Source organism: Dysidea avara, chromosome 1, assembly GCF_963678975.1.
Source record: "Dysidea avara chromosome 1, odDysAvar1.4, whole genome shotgun sequence".
Lineage (NCBI taxonomy): Eukaryota > Metazoa > Porifera > Demospongiae > Dictyoceratida > Dysideidae > Dysidea > Dysidea avara.
Genome location: NC_089272.1, coordinates 22,947,349 through 22,962,746, shown reverse-complemented (window position 1 = coordinate 22,962,746; position 15,398 = coordinate 22,947,349). Strand labels below are relative to the sequence as shown.

General features: G+C 36.9%; 1 protein-coding gene across 5 annotated transcripts in view; it reads right to left on the bottom strand.

The window, feature by feature from the left end:
- The window catches only part of LOC136259694 (uncharacterized), a 37,903-nt gene extending 23,990 nt beyond the window's left edge, over positions 1–13,913 (bottom strand). For 4 of the 5 annotated variants that reach the window (XR_010703344.1, XR_010703343.1, XM_066053203.1 and 1 more), the window contains exons 1-3: positions 13,776–13,913; positions 9,044–9,753; positions 4,386–4,674 (exon numbers count right to left, since the gene is read on the bottom strand). Coding sequence is in view for 3 of the 5 variants with exons in the window: in XM_066053203.1 (XP_065909275.1) it covers positions 4,386–4,674; positions 9,044–9,745 (991 nt within the window). In the remaining 2 variants the exon portion in view is untranslated. Of the gene's footprint in view, positions 1–4,385; positions 4,675–9,043; positions 9,787–13,775 lie in introns of those variants that run through there. The other variant, XM_066053211.1, reaches the window with a different exon arrangement.
- Between the last annotated feature and the right edge of the window lie 1,485 nt (positions 13,914–15,398).

Below are 15,398 nucleotides of genomic sequence, written 5' to 3'. Positions count from 1 at the left end.
GCAGATATAATAAGTTGACTATCACAACAACAAATTCAGAAAGCTCATAAATGCAAAATAGTTGCACTTTGCTAAGGATTGCCAGTGGACTAGCTAATAACTATTAGTACCCTTCACTGAATTCTGCTTTTCAGTACACTGTATTGGTGTTACGGCTAACAAAGTGACGAAAGTGTCACTAGGCTAAGGAGCATGTGTACTAATAATAGTGATGTTTAATACCACTACTACTTAGCTATACATGTTTCTGCCTCACAGATTTAGCTGATTAGAGCATGGCTAAGAGGAGCTGATGCATTATGGTATATAGCTAGCTATATCTAAATGCTTGGTAGATACAATTGAAAAGATTATACAGAGGTGTAGCTACAATGTAGTAGGTGAGGCAGTTGCCTCACTAAATATTGGTGACTGAAGTCACTGAAGTCAGAGCTCCATTGGACCTTTTAGATGCATTGAAAGCTTGCATTAACAAAGCTTTTATGCTATTTAGTTCAATTTGTAGGTGTCCACCCACAGGCAACTCTAGGGGGTTAGCTATACTGAGGTTTTCAGAAACTGGTAAAGCAAAACAACTCAAATAGAGCACTCACCCTAACTATTAGAACAGTCAAGCAAACTTTTAACATAACAGTTTTGTAATTAAATAGCTCTCACAATCAAACTCAACCTTCCCAAAGTAATGTGCATTCATTGAAATTACGATAATAGTAGGATTAAAATTGCATCCAGATTCAATCTTGTAACTCTTAATTTTCAAAAATTTCCTGGGGCATGCCCCCAGATCCCTAGCTAGAGTATGCTATGCACGATGCTATGCATGCCAATTATGCTTATAAAATAAGAGTGCATGGTAAGTATAAAGCATTGCAAGGCCTGCCACACCTATTTTAAATTTCTAGCTACGCCCCTGTTGTCATTCATGCATGATAGCTATACTCAATGCATATTGCAATCAGTCTTGATTTAATGGAAAAGTAAAATTTGAATGATATATAATAAACTGAAAATCCATTATTTTCCACTGAAAAACTGGTAAAAATACTCTCAGATTCACCTTTAGAGAGCCTAATTTCAAAACTTTCCTGGGGGGGCATGCCCACAGACTACCCCCCTAGGTTGGAATGCACTAATGTAATCACTATTCCAATTTCCAAATAGCTAATTTGACCATGGATACTACATGAATCTTACAACTAGGGCCTTGTGAGAAGGTTTGGTGTCTAGCTATAGCTACCTACAGTATGTCCCTGTCCAGCTTAGCCCCCCATTCAAAAAATCCTAGATCCACCCCTGTGAGGGGTAACTTGTTTGTAGCTGAATTCTCTACTAGGTGACTGAATTCTTTAATGGAAGACTTGTTTGTAGCTAAACTCTTTCCAGGTGACTTTTTGTAGCTGAACTCTCAACTTTATAGCTGAACTCTCTACAGGCAACTTGTTGGTAGCTGAACTCTCTATAGGGGGGTTTTTTTGTAGCTGAAGCCTGTGATTTATTTGTAGCTGAACTCTCTACTGTATATATGATTTGTTTGTAGGTGAACTCTCTCACAGGGTGATTTGCTTGTAAGTGAACTCTTTACTGGGTGACTTGTTGGTATGTGAACTCTCTACTGGGTGACTTGAACTATCTACAGGTGACTTGTTTCTGGCTGAATTCTCTACCAAGTGACTTGTTTGTAGCTGAATTCTCTACCGAATGACTAGGTTGTAACTGAACTCACCTGAACCCTCTACTAGGTGACCTGTTTGCAGGTGAACTCTACAGGTGACTTCTTTCTGGCTGATCTCTCTACAAGGTGGCTTGTTTGTAGCTGAACTATCCACAGGTTAATTTGTTTGTAGCTGAGCTCTCTGCAGGGTGACTTTTTTGTAGCTGAACTCAATATTGGCTGACTTGTTTGTAGCTGAATTCTCTATCAGGTCTAGCTTGTAGCTAAATTAACTCTCTGCAGAGTAACTTGTTTGTAGCTAAACTCTCCACAGGACGATTTGTTGTAGCTGAGCTCTCTACTGTGTGACTTGTTTGTGGCTGAACTCTCTACAAGTGACTTGTTTCTAGCTGATCTCTTATAGGGTGGCTTTTTGTAGTTGAACTCTCCACAGAGTGATTTGCTTGTACAGGTAGCTGATCTCTCTGCAGGGTGGTCTTTTGTAGCTGAATATTCCACAGGGTGATTTGTTTGTAGCTGATCTCTCTACAGGGTGGCCTTTTGTAGCTGAATAGGAGTATTTCCACAGGGTGACTTGTTGCATAGTTGAACTCTCTATACACAGTGACTTGTTACTGAATGCTCTAATAGAATAACTCACTAATGATGCTGTATGCTCTAATAGGGTGACTATACTATTAGAGTATCTCAACCGTGCACTTGCTACACAGCATTGGACTTTGTTTGTAACTCAATGGCTTTTACTCCAATTCTTCTACACTAGTAAAAGGGGTTTCTATGATAATTACTCCATCTACATACCAGTTTTCAGCTCACTCTTCTTAACGGTTGCCTGGTAGGCATGAAAATTAATTAATAGCTTTTTATTCACGAAACTCAATTGCATAATTGTATCACAAGTAGGGTTTTGTGTCAGATCTCTATGATCTTTATCTCGATTCCTTTCAAACAAAAAGGCACTCCTATGATGGTTACACCATCTACATACAGGTGTAGTAATTTTCAACTCATTCCTCCAAGGAGTTTACCCTGTGGGCATGACAGAAGTTCGACCTTATTTTAAGCAAATAATTGGTCACAACTCCATGAAATTTCATCAGATTCCTACCAATCTTGGTACAGAAATTCACTTTATTGAGCTGCTTAAGTGTACCAAAGTTCAGCCTGATTGGATTACGCATTTGCATTTTATGGTGGATTTTGCAAAGTGTGCTAAATGAAGAAGAAAACAAAGAAATTAACATGAAACTTTGGCTGCTTGTATCTCAAAAATGGTTGGAACAATTTTCTTCGAATTTGGTATGTAGACTCCCTTTCCTGGTGAGCACTTCTGTAGCAAATTTGGTTTCAATCAGATAAGAGTGTATAGAGCTACATATGCATGAAAGTCACATTTTCATTCTTCCTGTCAATAAACTCACGAGTCACAGTGTTGCGTGCTGGCTTCTTGGGCTGCACCTACTATGTGTCTTGATTAAGTAAACTTTTAAATCCATGGAATTTTTGAAAGCATTTTGGGTCACTTTGTAGGCACATGGTTATGCCTAACTAATACTGCATGAAGGTTTCATGAGGCTGGTTTTTGGTGATATTTTCGGTAATAAAAGTGCAAATCTTCATAATCCAATTATACTGTAATAGCTTACTCTTACTATATTGTATGATTTAAAGGATTGGCCTCCAAAAGTCAGGATGGAAAGGTTGTGAAATCAAAGGGAATGGCCGCAGTGATGTTAATGTTTTAATTCTGTCATCACTAAATGAATGGCAGACTATTCACACACTGATTTTTGATCTGTTTTCATCAGCTGCAGCAGTTTGGCCTGCAGGTGTGACAAACAGTTGATATTTTTCTTACAAATTTTAATTGCATTATGTTTGATTCCATGGATATTGCTCTAACTTTGTTTCAAATTACAAATGGTTTGAGCTATTCTCTACATATCAGGATCCACCTTATTCCTGACAGCAGTTTACCTATAGGCATGACAATAAAATAGTTTTTATGTGAATAATTATTGACAATAAGTCCACAACTATATCATAAACCTTGTTCCAAAATTCACCTTTGGACCTCTTTTAGTGTGTGCCAAATTCCATTGAACTATGTGTTTGTATACTATGTCATTTTGTAAGTGTGTTAAAAGAAGAATAAGAAAAATTGGAACAGAAAGCAAAAATATTAGACAAACTCTGATGGCTAACTTGGGATTTCCTGGGTGATTATATATACTTGTTGACAGTTCTGGTTTCATATTTTTTAAGCAACTGTGATCAGCAAAGTCTGCTAACACAGTGTACTCCTTTACCAGTGAGATATCAGCATATATGCAACCTCCTGCAGGATACTAACCTGGGATAAGTAAACAATATGAGTCACATATATCAGCAAGAGTAAATAATAGAGCTCTCTATTATTTACTCTTGATGTCCTTGTATACAAGTTGTGTTCAAGACTTTTTCAGCCATGGGAACACCAATTAAATGCATGTCCGTTTATCTCTGTATGTGCTCTATTATATAAAGTCAGTCAGTTTTCTTTCAAATTCTTCTTCATGTTTAAACTACTTTTCTCTTTGAATAAATTTGCTTAGACACCACAAGTGTACTCCTGTATGTTAAGCTAATTCAGATCTACTAATTAAGTATATAGCAAATAGAAATAGATAGCATGAAACCTGCACGATGGTACTAGCACGCAATATGTACATACCTTCCATAACTTCAAAATGCTTTTTTCCATCTTTATCTGTATACAGCTTTCGAATACGAGTTTTGCATACTTTATAAGTTCCTTTTGCAATATTTATGCTTCCATATCCACTAAATTCTCCTTCTTTTGTTGATTTGTCAAGTTTTATTGACCATATTGAGCCTTGAAATCTTGTACGTTGTAAGTGTGCTAGAACAGTACAAACTGTACTCTCACAGCAATCCAATAAATAGACTGAAAATCGATAAAATCCTGGTTTTGTCACTCGTACTGGGTATAGCTGCACTACCTGTATATACAGAATAAGATATAAAATTTCTATTATAATAAATATTTTGACAACTCTCTGTAAGTACTGTAGGTGTCTTAACCTACTGTATTACAAAATCAAGCATTTATAATATTTATACAGTATCAAGAATTCATGTAAAAATCAACTAATAATCATTCAGTTCAATTGTTTTATGTAAGATGTCAATGCAATACTATAATGCTTTAACAAAGCTTTGCATTTGTGTGTGCGTGTGTGTCAGTCTTTTTAACATTACGTCAGTCAGTGCCTTTGCAGTGACCCCTGAGCAATTAGTTAGCTAACGTACACTGACAATCACAAGCCAGCACAAAGTAATTGAAATAAACAGTAACTGTGGAAGCAGATCTAGATATCAACTTTATTAATTTAAGTTCTACTAGTAACCAAAATTAATTTTTGATTTGTAACAACAACAGACTATTCTATAAAGTTGCATCCAGTGATGAAATTTCCTCTTCATGGAAAACACGATGGTGCAAGTTAACTGTATGTATTAGTTCGTATATTATGATAAGCATCTGTAAATTACTTTCCCTGTTATTGCTGTACAATCCATCGTTTTTGTTGTTACTATTTTAGTGCTGTACCTTTGCTGCTAATGCCAACACTCATTTGACATTTCTTTGACTCAGTGCTGTAGTCCCCCCACTTTTAATGGTCAAAACTTTTAACAAGAGATTGTGAAACACTAATAGAGCAGTCAAACAAACTAATAGAATAATCACACACAGTAAAAATATAGACTAAAATACAATCCAAGAGCTTCTTAAAGTTTTTTGGGGGCACCCCAGAGCCCAGACCCGCTATAATGATGGCATCCACACAAGTTGCAAACTTCAACTTCACTGTGTATTTTTCATTGCCAAAGTTTGCCCTCTTACTCTTTGGCCTGCTCCACCACCCCTACTTTGACTATCTAATTAAAAGAACAACAATAAAAGGAAAATGAGGGATTTCTGCAGATCTAGTCACAATTGATTTTAAAGCACAGCATTATTTTACTCTGGTCTTTTTATAGAGCTATTTGAATGGCTGGTTTAATAATACAATCAACATCAACAACAGTGAGCCAGTGGCTCACAATTTCCCTAAGGACTCAATTTTAGATAATAGATCAAGACACACAGTAGTGTGTCGTGCGGCCCAAGAAGTCGGCGCGCCACACCGTGAGTATATTAACAGGAAGAAAGAAAACGCAATTTTCACACCTATGTAGCTCTGTGATCCCTTATCTGATTGGAACCAAATTTGCTAGAGACGTGCCGCCCAGTTAGGGGAATCTACATACCAAATTTGAAGAAATTCGCTCCAGTCATTTCCGAGATACGAGCGAACAAAATTTCGTTTTAATTTCTTCGTTTTTTTCTTCTTCATCTTCATTTCGCACACTTCACAAAATTCGCCATAAAACACGAATGCGTGCTTGGATTGGGCTGAAATTTGGCACACTGAAGGGCTCATTAAGGCGGATCTCCGTACCAACTTTGGTAGAAATCCGATGAATATTCACGGAGTTATGACCAATTATTTTCGTAAAATAAGGTCAAAGGTCTGTCACGCCTACAGGGTAAATCCCTTGGAGGAATCAGTTGAAAATTGATATGTAGATGGAGCAACCATCGTAGGAGTGCCTTTTTGTGGTTTGAAAGGAATTGGGATAAAGACCATGGAGATATGACACAAAACCCAACCTGTGTCAAAATTACGCGATCGATTTTTATGAATAAAAAACTATTAGTTTTCGTGTCTATCAGGCAAGCCGCTTAGAGCAACGAGTTGAAAATCAGTATGTAGCTGGAATAATCATCATAGAAAGTCCTTGCAGTAGTACAGAAGAATCGGATTACAAATCACTGAGTTATGATTCGAAAAGCAACTACGTGCAGCAAATCGAGATAGAGATACTCTAATAGAACAGTCACCCTCATAAAGCATTCAGCTGCATTTATAATTTACTCAGTTATATTACATTGCAAGTTATTCTGTAGGGGATTCAGCTACAAACAAGTCACCCTGTAGTCAGATCAGCTAGAAGAAGGTACCTAATAGAGAGTTCAGCTACAAAGAAGCCATCATGTAGAGAGTTCAGCTCAAATAAATCACCCTGTAGAGAATTCAGCTACAAACAAATTGCCCTATAGTCAGATCAGCTAAAAGAAGGTACCTAATAGAGAGTTCAACTACAAAGAAGCCATCATGTAGAGAGTTCAGCTCAAATAAATCACCCTGTAGAGAATTCAGCTACAAACAAATTTCCCTGTAGAGAGATCAGCTAGAAGAAGTTACCTTGTAGAGAGTTCAGTTACAAAGAAACAATCATGCAAAGAGTTTAGCTGCAAACAAATCACCCAGTAGAAAGTTCCGCTATGAACAGATCACACTGTAGAGAGTTCAGTTAGAAACAAGTCATCCTGTAGATAGATCAGCTAGAAGAAGTCACTTTGTAGAGAGTTCAGCTACAAAGAAACCACCATGTAAGAGAGTTCATCTGCAAACAAATCACCTGTAGAGAGTTCAGCTATGTAGTTGTCGTGTGTCATGTTTTTGCTGTATGTTTTATTTTGTACTTGTAACTGTATGTATGTATGTATGTCTTTGTAAGGGGAGCACGTTTGCAGGCTTTGCCTTTTGTGTGACCCTTGTCTTTTGACAAAAATCAATAATCTAATCTAATCTAGCTAGGAACAAGTCACCCTGTACAGAGATCAGCTAGAAACAAGTCACCCTGTAGAGAGTTCAGCTACAAAGAAGCTACCATATAGAGAGTTCAGCTGCAAACAAATCGCCTTGTAGAGAATTCAGCTACAAACAAATTACTCTGTAGAAAGATCAGCTAGAAGAAGTTACCTTGTAGAGAGTTCAGCTACAAACAAATCACCCTGTAGAGAGTTCAGCTAGAAACAAGTCACCCTGTAGAGAGATCAGCTAGAAACAAGCCACCCGTAGAGAGTTCAGCTAGAAGAAGTTACATTGTAGAGAGTTCAGCCACAAAGAAACTACCATGTAGAGAGTTCAGCTGCAAACAAATCGCCCTGTAGAGAATTCAGCTACAAACAAATTACCCTGTAGAAAGATCAGCTAGAAGAAGTTACCTTGTAGAGAGTTCAGCTACAAACAAATCACCCTGTAGAGAGTTCAGCTACAAACAAATCACCCTGTAGAGAGATCAACTAGAAACAAGCCACCCGTAGAGCTCAGCTAGAAGAAGTTACATTGTAGAGAGTTCAGCTACAAAGAAACTACCATGTAGAGAGTTCAGCTGCAAACAAATCGCCCTGTAGAGAATTCAGCTACAAACAAATTACCCTGTAGAAAGATCAGCTAGAAGAAGTTACCTTGTAGAGAGTTCAGCTACAAACAAATCACCCTGTAGAGAGTTCAGCTAGAAACAAGTCACCCTGTAGAGAGATCAGCTAGAAACTAGCCACCCGTAGAGAGTTCAGCTACATTGTAGAGAGTTCAGCTACAAAGAAACTACCATGTAGAGAGTTCAGCTGCAAACAAATCGCCCTGTAGAGAATTCAGCTACAAACAAATCACCCTGTAGAAAGATCAGCTAGAAGAAGTTACCTTGTAGAGAGTTCAGCTACAAACAAATCACCCTGTAGAGAGTTCAGATAGAAACAAGTCACCCTGTAGAGAGATCAGCTAGAAACAAGCCACCCGTAGAGAGTTCAGCCAGAAGAAGTTACATTGTAGAGAGTTCAGCAGTTTAGCTGCAAACAAATCGCCCTGTAGAGAATTCAGCTACAAACAAATCACCCTGTAGAAAGATCAGCTAGAAGAAGTTACCTTGTAGAGAGTTCAGCTACAAACAAGTCATCTGGTAGAGAGATCAGCTAGAAGGATCACCTTGCAGATAGGTCAGCTACAAAGAAATCACCCTGCTTCATCTTTTCTTCTTCCTGTAGTAAAGAAAAAAATGATAGGCTAAAAAGCCCTAAAGCCGGCCATAAGCCGGCTTTGGGGTATACAAATACAAAAAGAAGTGAAATCTAATCCAAAACAGCCAAGCTGTAAAAAAAGAGTGCGGCCCTGAGAAAGGCTATGGTGAAAAAAGATGTGAAATCCAAGGTGGCGGCCAAGAAATGGCTGTGATGGTAGGTTAATGGTAAAAATTTTAATAACAACAATTCAGGTGAATTTGGTGCCACTTCACCTTGGATTTCACATCTTTTTTCACCATAGCCTTTCTCAGGGCCGCACTCTTTTTTTACAGCTTGGCTGTTTTGGATTAGATCCCATTATTTTGGCATAACAGTTAATTTATGATCCATCTAACCTTTAATTTTTTATAAGTAATAATCAACAAGTTGGAGACACTATTTAGTATTCACCTACGTACCTCACATCTTACAGTTGGAAATGCAGAGGTTACACTGACATGTAACTTATGCATATCACCAAACTGTTGAAGTTGTTTCCAAAGGTCCTTTACACTTTTCTCAAAAAACGATTCCCCCTGTACAAAGAACATCAATTTTCCTGACATTTCACTGGTAACTGTCTCATGTGGTTCATTATTGGTAAGAACAGGGAACACATTCACTTTGCAAGGGTCACTGACATCCCAAGAAAAATAGCTTCTCAAGTTTAAAAAATCTTGGACTGATTTTATGTTTGAACAGTAGACATGTTCTCTACCAGTATAATCCATAACTTTGTCTACATCCAGGACACCATCATTTGTGGACAAGTAATAGTATGCTCTTCTAACACCATATTTCAGTTGATTTCTGATAAACATTATTATTCTGGTTACTATGTGATCTGAAACTTGACAAGTTCTTTGGTGTGACAATATAGGAGCATAAAGAGTTGTACAAATCTGCTGGTTGAAGTAACTAGGTATTTCAAAGCTGCATACACTCCTCTGACTTTCAGGAACTATAAATATTACACAGAAATACATTTCCAAAAACTTGCATTTCAGAATGGAATTTACATCTCTCTGCTTTCCTTTCAGGCTTTCATAATCAACCATTAAAACATTATTAAAAGTGTTTTGCTCATCCAGAGCATGCAGAATTTCCAGCTGGCTTTCCATCAACAATCCTATAAAACAGAAATCAGTATTCAGTCTAGCTGGTGACCTAAAAGAACAGGGTTAACTAGTTGTGAAATCAAAATAGGTAGACAAGTAACAGCTACGATAATGTATTGATATCAATAAATCATTAACAATGACATTGCTGATGCTGCTTTCATCACTAAGAATAGTCCTGGAATCATAATCAAACTGTATGATCAAGTGATTAATTTGTACTAAATCAAGTAATCAAAAGTCCTTGCAAGACTGATTAAGCACTAACCTGTAAACAAACTAAAAATCTTCAAGAATCCTGGCTAAGCTAAATTGGGTCACTTTTAGATGAAACCAAGCAACCAAAGTATGCTTCTATTGATAAATTAATTTTGATCACAATTAAAATGGTTCCATTGCACTTGCTTATAGTAATAGTTATTGCCCTTGTATCCTGTACCTTTTCCAGCTGGAATGCTTTGGTGTTGGTAACTTGCAGATTGTGGTATAGGCATTTAGTTTTACATAAATGTCATATTTGAGATGTCTGCCTACATAGAAAGTATGAAGCTATATATGCCAGCATTGGGAATTAATTTTCTTTGTATTGTTTTTTTCTCTTTGCAGATGGCAAAAAAATCTTTTATTCTTGTACCAAATTTAGTATTTTCAGTACAACCAAAATTGCAGTTGGGTGTAAATTTTTCCTAAATTTGCAAACATAGTAAATATAGCTACATGGATTTGTTACTAGTACTTACTACATGTACTGTACCTCAAAAATCAGTGAAACCTCTACTATTGAAACTTTTGGGCCATGCTTTACATATTTGTATGCACAACACATACAATGTTTTAATAATTTCCATTGATAGATGTATGAAACCAAAGTAGACATTGTAAGGTAGACATTAAGTGAGGCAAGCAAATGACAGCATAATTAAGGGTTTGAAATTTAAGTGTGGAGGTCTACACGACAAGCTAGCTACACATTGTGTCTTAACCAACAGTGTGCATGGCATACCAGGTTTCTTGGCTACCTTCCAATAATCACACAAAATTCCAAAGTGCTGCCAACTAGGGATGGGAAATTGATCATGATTATTCCTCAATGCTTTGATTCAGTGGACACTTTCCGCTAAGTTACATTTCAAGAAATCAAAATCTGGCAAAATTTAAAATCCATAGGCTGTTCAAATCCACAAAAATTCTTATGCTACATCTCTAGTTAGTGATGGGCTGCAGATTTCTGTTTCATGACGAGCTGAGACAGCACCAGGTGTCAATTTGCAGTAATGGCCTCCCTACATTGTAATGCGAGTTTTCCATTGTGACTGGATTGATTGCAGAGGTCTTTCTTGTAGTATTCTTTGCCTGTAATGCTAAGTAACAGGCTGAACATAACTGAAAATGAAGCATATTGACCACTTCGCTATTTCAGTAATTGATAGATTTAGGCAATAACAATAAGCCTGGCACCATTGTTTCTTTTAATACAGTATGCACGGTCATAACAATGTTACAAAAAAGTAAACAAACAAGTATAAGGAAACATTAGGAATTTTTAAGTTCGATTATTGATGACAGAAATAAACAAGGGAGGTTACCTATACACCTGAAGACATACTGTACTAGTGGACCTAATTCAGTCAAGGGTATACTGAAGTATAGGGATTAAATGTCCATTAGTATAACTTCAGGTATAGGTGACCTCCCCCTTGCACTACTTCTATTTCTATGATCCCTAATCGAACTTAATTTTTCCGTGTATATCTAATGATCGTGACTGCATACAATAAAATCGGAGATTAAACACATCATTTTTTTTGAGAAAACTGACTTTGATCTTCAAATGTGGCCACATGAAATTAAGGATAATAAACAGTAAGTCCAAGAGAAAGGATTAAAATTAACTCAATACTTATTGAACAGCTTTCTAAGCCTGTAAGTAGTTCATAAGATTAGTTATCTAAACATGTTTAAAATGTGCATAAGCTTTCATTTTTACTCTATGCAGTCACAATTGTAACTTAAGAATAAATAAAACATGTTATTGACTTCACCAAATTGTTTCTTGTAGCAATATCTTCAGGCAGATTTTAACTATTTATAGCTGAATAGGAGATAAAATTTAAGGTAAAAATGACCAATTTCAGCAGAAAAATGGTCGTTAAAGTCACTAAAGGTCAAATTTTACATGACCCCGAAGTGACCCACTGTACCAAGTTTCCATGCTTATAGGTATCAAAAGCACAATTATTGTTGCACAAATCTGCTGAAAGAATCCTGTGAACAAAAATTCATCCAGGGGCTAAAAAGGGGGATAGTTGTGGTCCAAAATCTGAGTATTGGGTAGTTATAAATGGTGATTGTAAAAGTCAGATTGAAATACGGGGGATTTATTACTTCTTGCAACATTGGAGAGTAAAAAGCGTAGAGCGTGGTATGATTTCTTACATGTTAACTAGCCACAAACATGTATAGTCCACTCCAATTATGGTGGTTGTTTACTGTTATCATTCCTAATATGGACTACAGAACAACATTCTTTGGTCAATTAAAGAAGCCATATGATGTTTTACGTTTTTTGAATTTTGTCTTTTGTGTTGCAAGAAGTAATAAATCCCCTGTAGCATGCTGCACCACAACAAAGTGTAAAATCAAAACTACATATTATGTGCTGTGTGTGCATCCTAATTCTCTTTTACAGTCTACTGCAGGGATTTGAAGATCCAATCTTGAAACAGCCATTTTCTCCATTTGTGGTCTGTTATCTTGCCACCCAATTTACAGTAATAGTTTTAATTTTCTGTACTACAGTCCACTGTTGAAATATGAAATCACCTCAAAAATCAACAATCATGGCAACAATCGCAACAATGTAGAGTACAATATATATACTTCAAACACAAAAGCAAATTTTGCTTAGTTTGAAGTACGTATATGACTTACCTAGGGCTAGTTGTAAAAAATAATTTTTAGGCATTATTTCACCCAGACAATGTGAAGTCTCAAATTCTTTCCAGACTAACAGCATATAGACAGACTATGCATCCAACCTTATCACAACACTGTGAAGAAGAGTTGGCTTTTCTTGTCTTGGCCAGTACAAGGCAGCTTCAATTCAAAAATTCGCACTTCATTTCCTAAAGAAAGCATCATTGTGCCGACAATCCAGCAAATCATTTGCTGTGTTCTTTTAAACTACAATAACTCTTGACATAAGATCTGGCTAAGTAGCAAGTTTCGTCCAGTCCTTTTTGTGGAGCATGGATTAGAAAATAAATTTTGCATCTCATGAGATACTAAATGAAAAACAACAATCATGCTTCCAATTTCATATTAGCACATGATGAGATCAGTGTTACGATGAACATTCCACAATGGTAGGGGGGACAATTTGTAAAAGTCGATTTCAGATTGCGGACCCTATATGCATTTGTTGCGGGTAACTCAAGGTAACCAAAGCCAGGTTCATCTCCTTCTGTACAAGTCATTTACATGCTATGACACAGCTATATGTTTACCATAATGCTTTGAATCTACTTGGATTGCATAGACCTTATTCACTGGATTAATTTCATAGCACTTATAACTCGTTGCGAAGGAGTTGTCCGCCAATATTCGCCATTTGTAGTACCAAAACCATAGTAACATCACAATTCTCCGCCAAATTTGCCATTTGCAGTGCCATAACTATCCGGGTAACATGATAGCAACGGCCGTTGTGCTCGCCCAGTTTTAGAACTCAAAATGGCGTCCGAAAAGCCATCACCATGGTAAATAGGGACTCTTGTATGGCTTCACGTGACATCAGAGGGCGCTTACTGTTCTAAATGAATAAGGTCTGAACGAAAAAATAAAGGGAGGGGCAGCAATTAACATTCATGTACATGTGTTTGACTGACTCCATGGAGTAGGAATTTAATTACGTAAATGGCATAGGTCTATGAGTAACAATTGTTTATTGCTGACTGTGCAAAAATTCATACACTTTTAAAATAAAACTGTACGCCTTAGCAACACGCGATTCATGACTACTGAGTAAACTTACCAACCGTGGTAAATTCACTATATTATAGTGACCACCAGTTGCTCAGTGAAGTAAGCCTTCTCCTACTTGTGTTTATTTCCTTTAAAGTCTAGTTCGGATGATTTATTGTTTAAAGAGAAGACGACAAATTAATCCTTGGCCACCAACAAAGCAATGCGGTTTTAGCTAGAACAGTCAGGCTACCAACTATTTCAGGGGCGCGCGTATTACTAGCTAATTGATGTTATTTTCTAGCTATACAGTATATTCGTTATGCAGATATTTGTTTATTTATTTGTACAATTAAGACTCAGAATTGAGTATAGCGTACATGTACAGATACAACTGCTTACAGACTGAAGAACAGCCTAGTCAATTTGCTGATGCTGTCATCCCTGTAAAATAATTAAAATACATAGATGATTATCTAAAAGTGCTTTAAAATGGTGAGCTAACAATTTCTACTGGGAGGGATTCCATGGTCCTATGGTGAATGGGAAAAAGGAGTGCAACTAACTACTGTAGCTGGTTGATTTAGACACGACTAAGTTACTGTGGTGAGATTAATTTTTAAACTAGTTCAATTGTGGGCTACTCGGCATCCTTAATTCAACTGATGCACAGGAAATAGCTAGGTTCTGACAACATTGATTTATTCATTATTTATTTATTTACTTATTTTTGTTGTATGCGTACATCACTAAATTGAGTAAATTGGTCAGTTGTGAGGTCAGTTGCACACTGAAGGTGCGCTAGCATCCGCATCGGTGACATGGACCACATCAGAAGGTGAGATGAACACATTAAATCAGATTTAAAATTAACAGTAAAGACAAAGCATTCTGATTAGATTTTTTTTTTGATTTGATTATGACTTTACGGTACTGCATACAGGTGTATGATAATTACAATCAATGGTATTGGGGATACAGTCTGTTAGCTCATATAGCTAGACATTTTATGATTTTCTGATGTGGTCACAAGGGATGAGTTCGTGATAGGTAGCTATATAGTTCCAAAGTCCTGCTATTCAATTTGAATGATAATGAGAATGGTCTGCATGGGGTGACCAGTTTCAGACAAGCTCCACACATAGTGTCACATTTAGTGTCCTTGATGCAATGGTGGCACAAAGATTTTATGAGAAACATTAATATATAAGGCCACATAATAGTTTCTCATCCCTGCCTGCTCACTGTTTTTTTTACCTCATCAAGGATTTTTTGCACCACTGGTGGCTAAGGGAGGCCAATTAGCACCTTTTGTAGTTGGTACCTTGCTAGAGCAGTCTAAGAAAATTGTGTTTTGAGTCGGCATTTTAGCTAGCTAACTCAGCTATCTAGTTAGTAAAAAGAATATAAAAATCTGCCCTCCCGCACTGCTATTTTAAGTACGCAACTGCAAATAACTTAATAATATAACTGGTTGTGTCCCATGTGTGTATTAGCATAACTTGCTGAATTGTTGCTGTTTGCTATAGCAGGTTCAACTTTTATGAAAATAAGGTGGGGCATGTGATGTGGCAATTATGCGAGCACAATTTTGGAAATCACAGGTAGGTATATATAAACCTTTAGCATTAAACATGAATTTTCCATGAACAACACACACTGTGAAAAGGGTGGGATATAATGTGGTATTTCC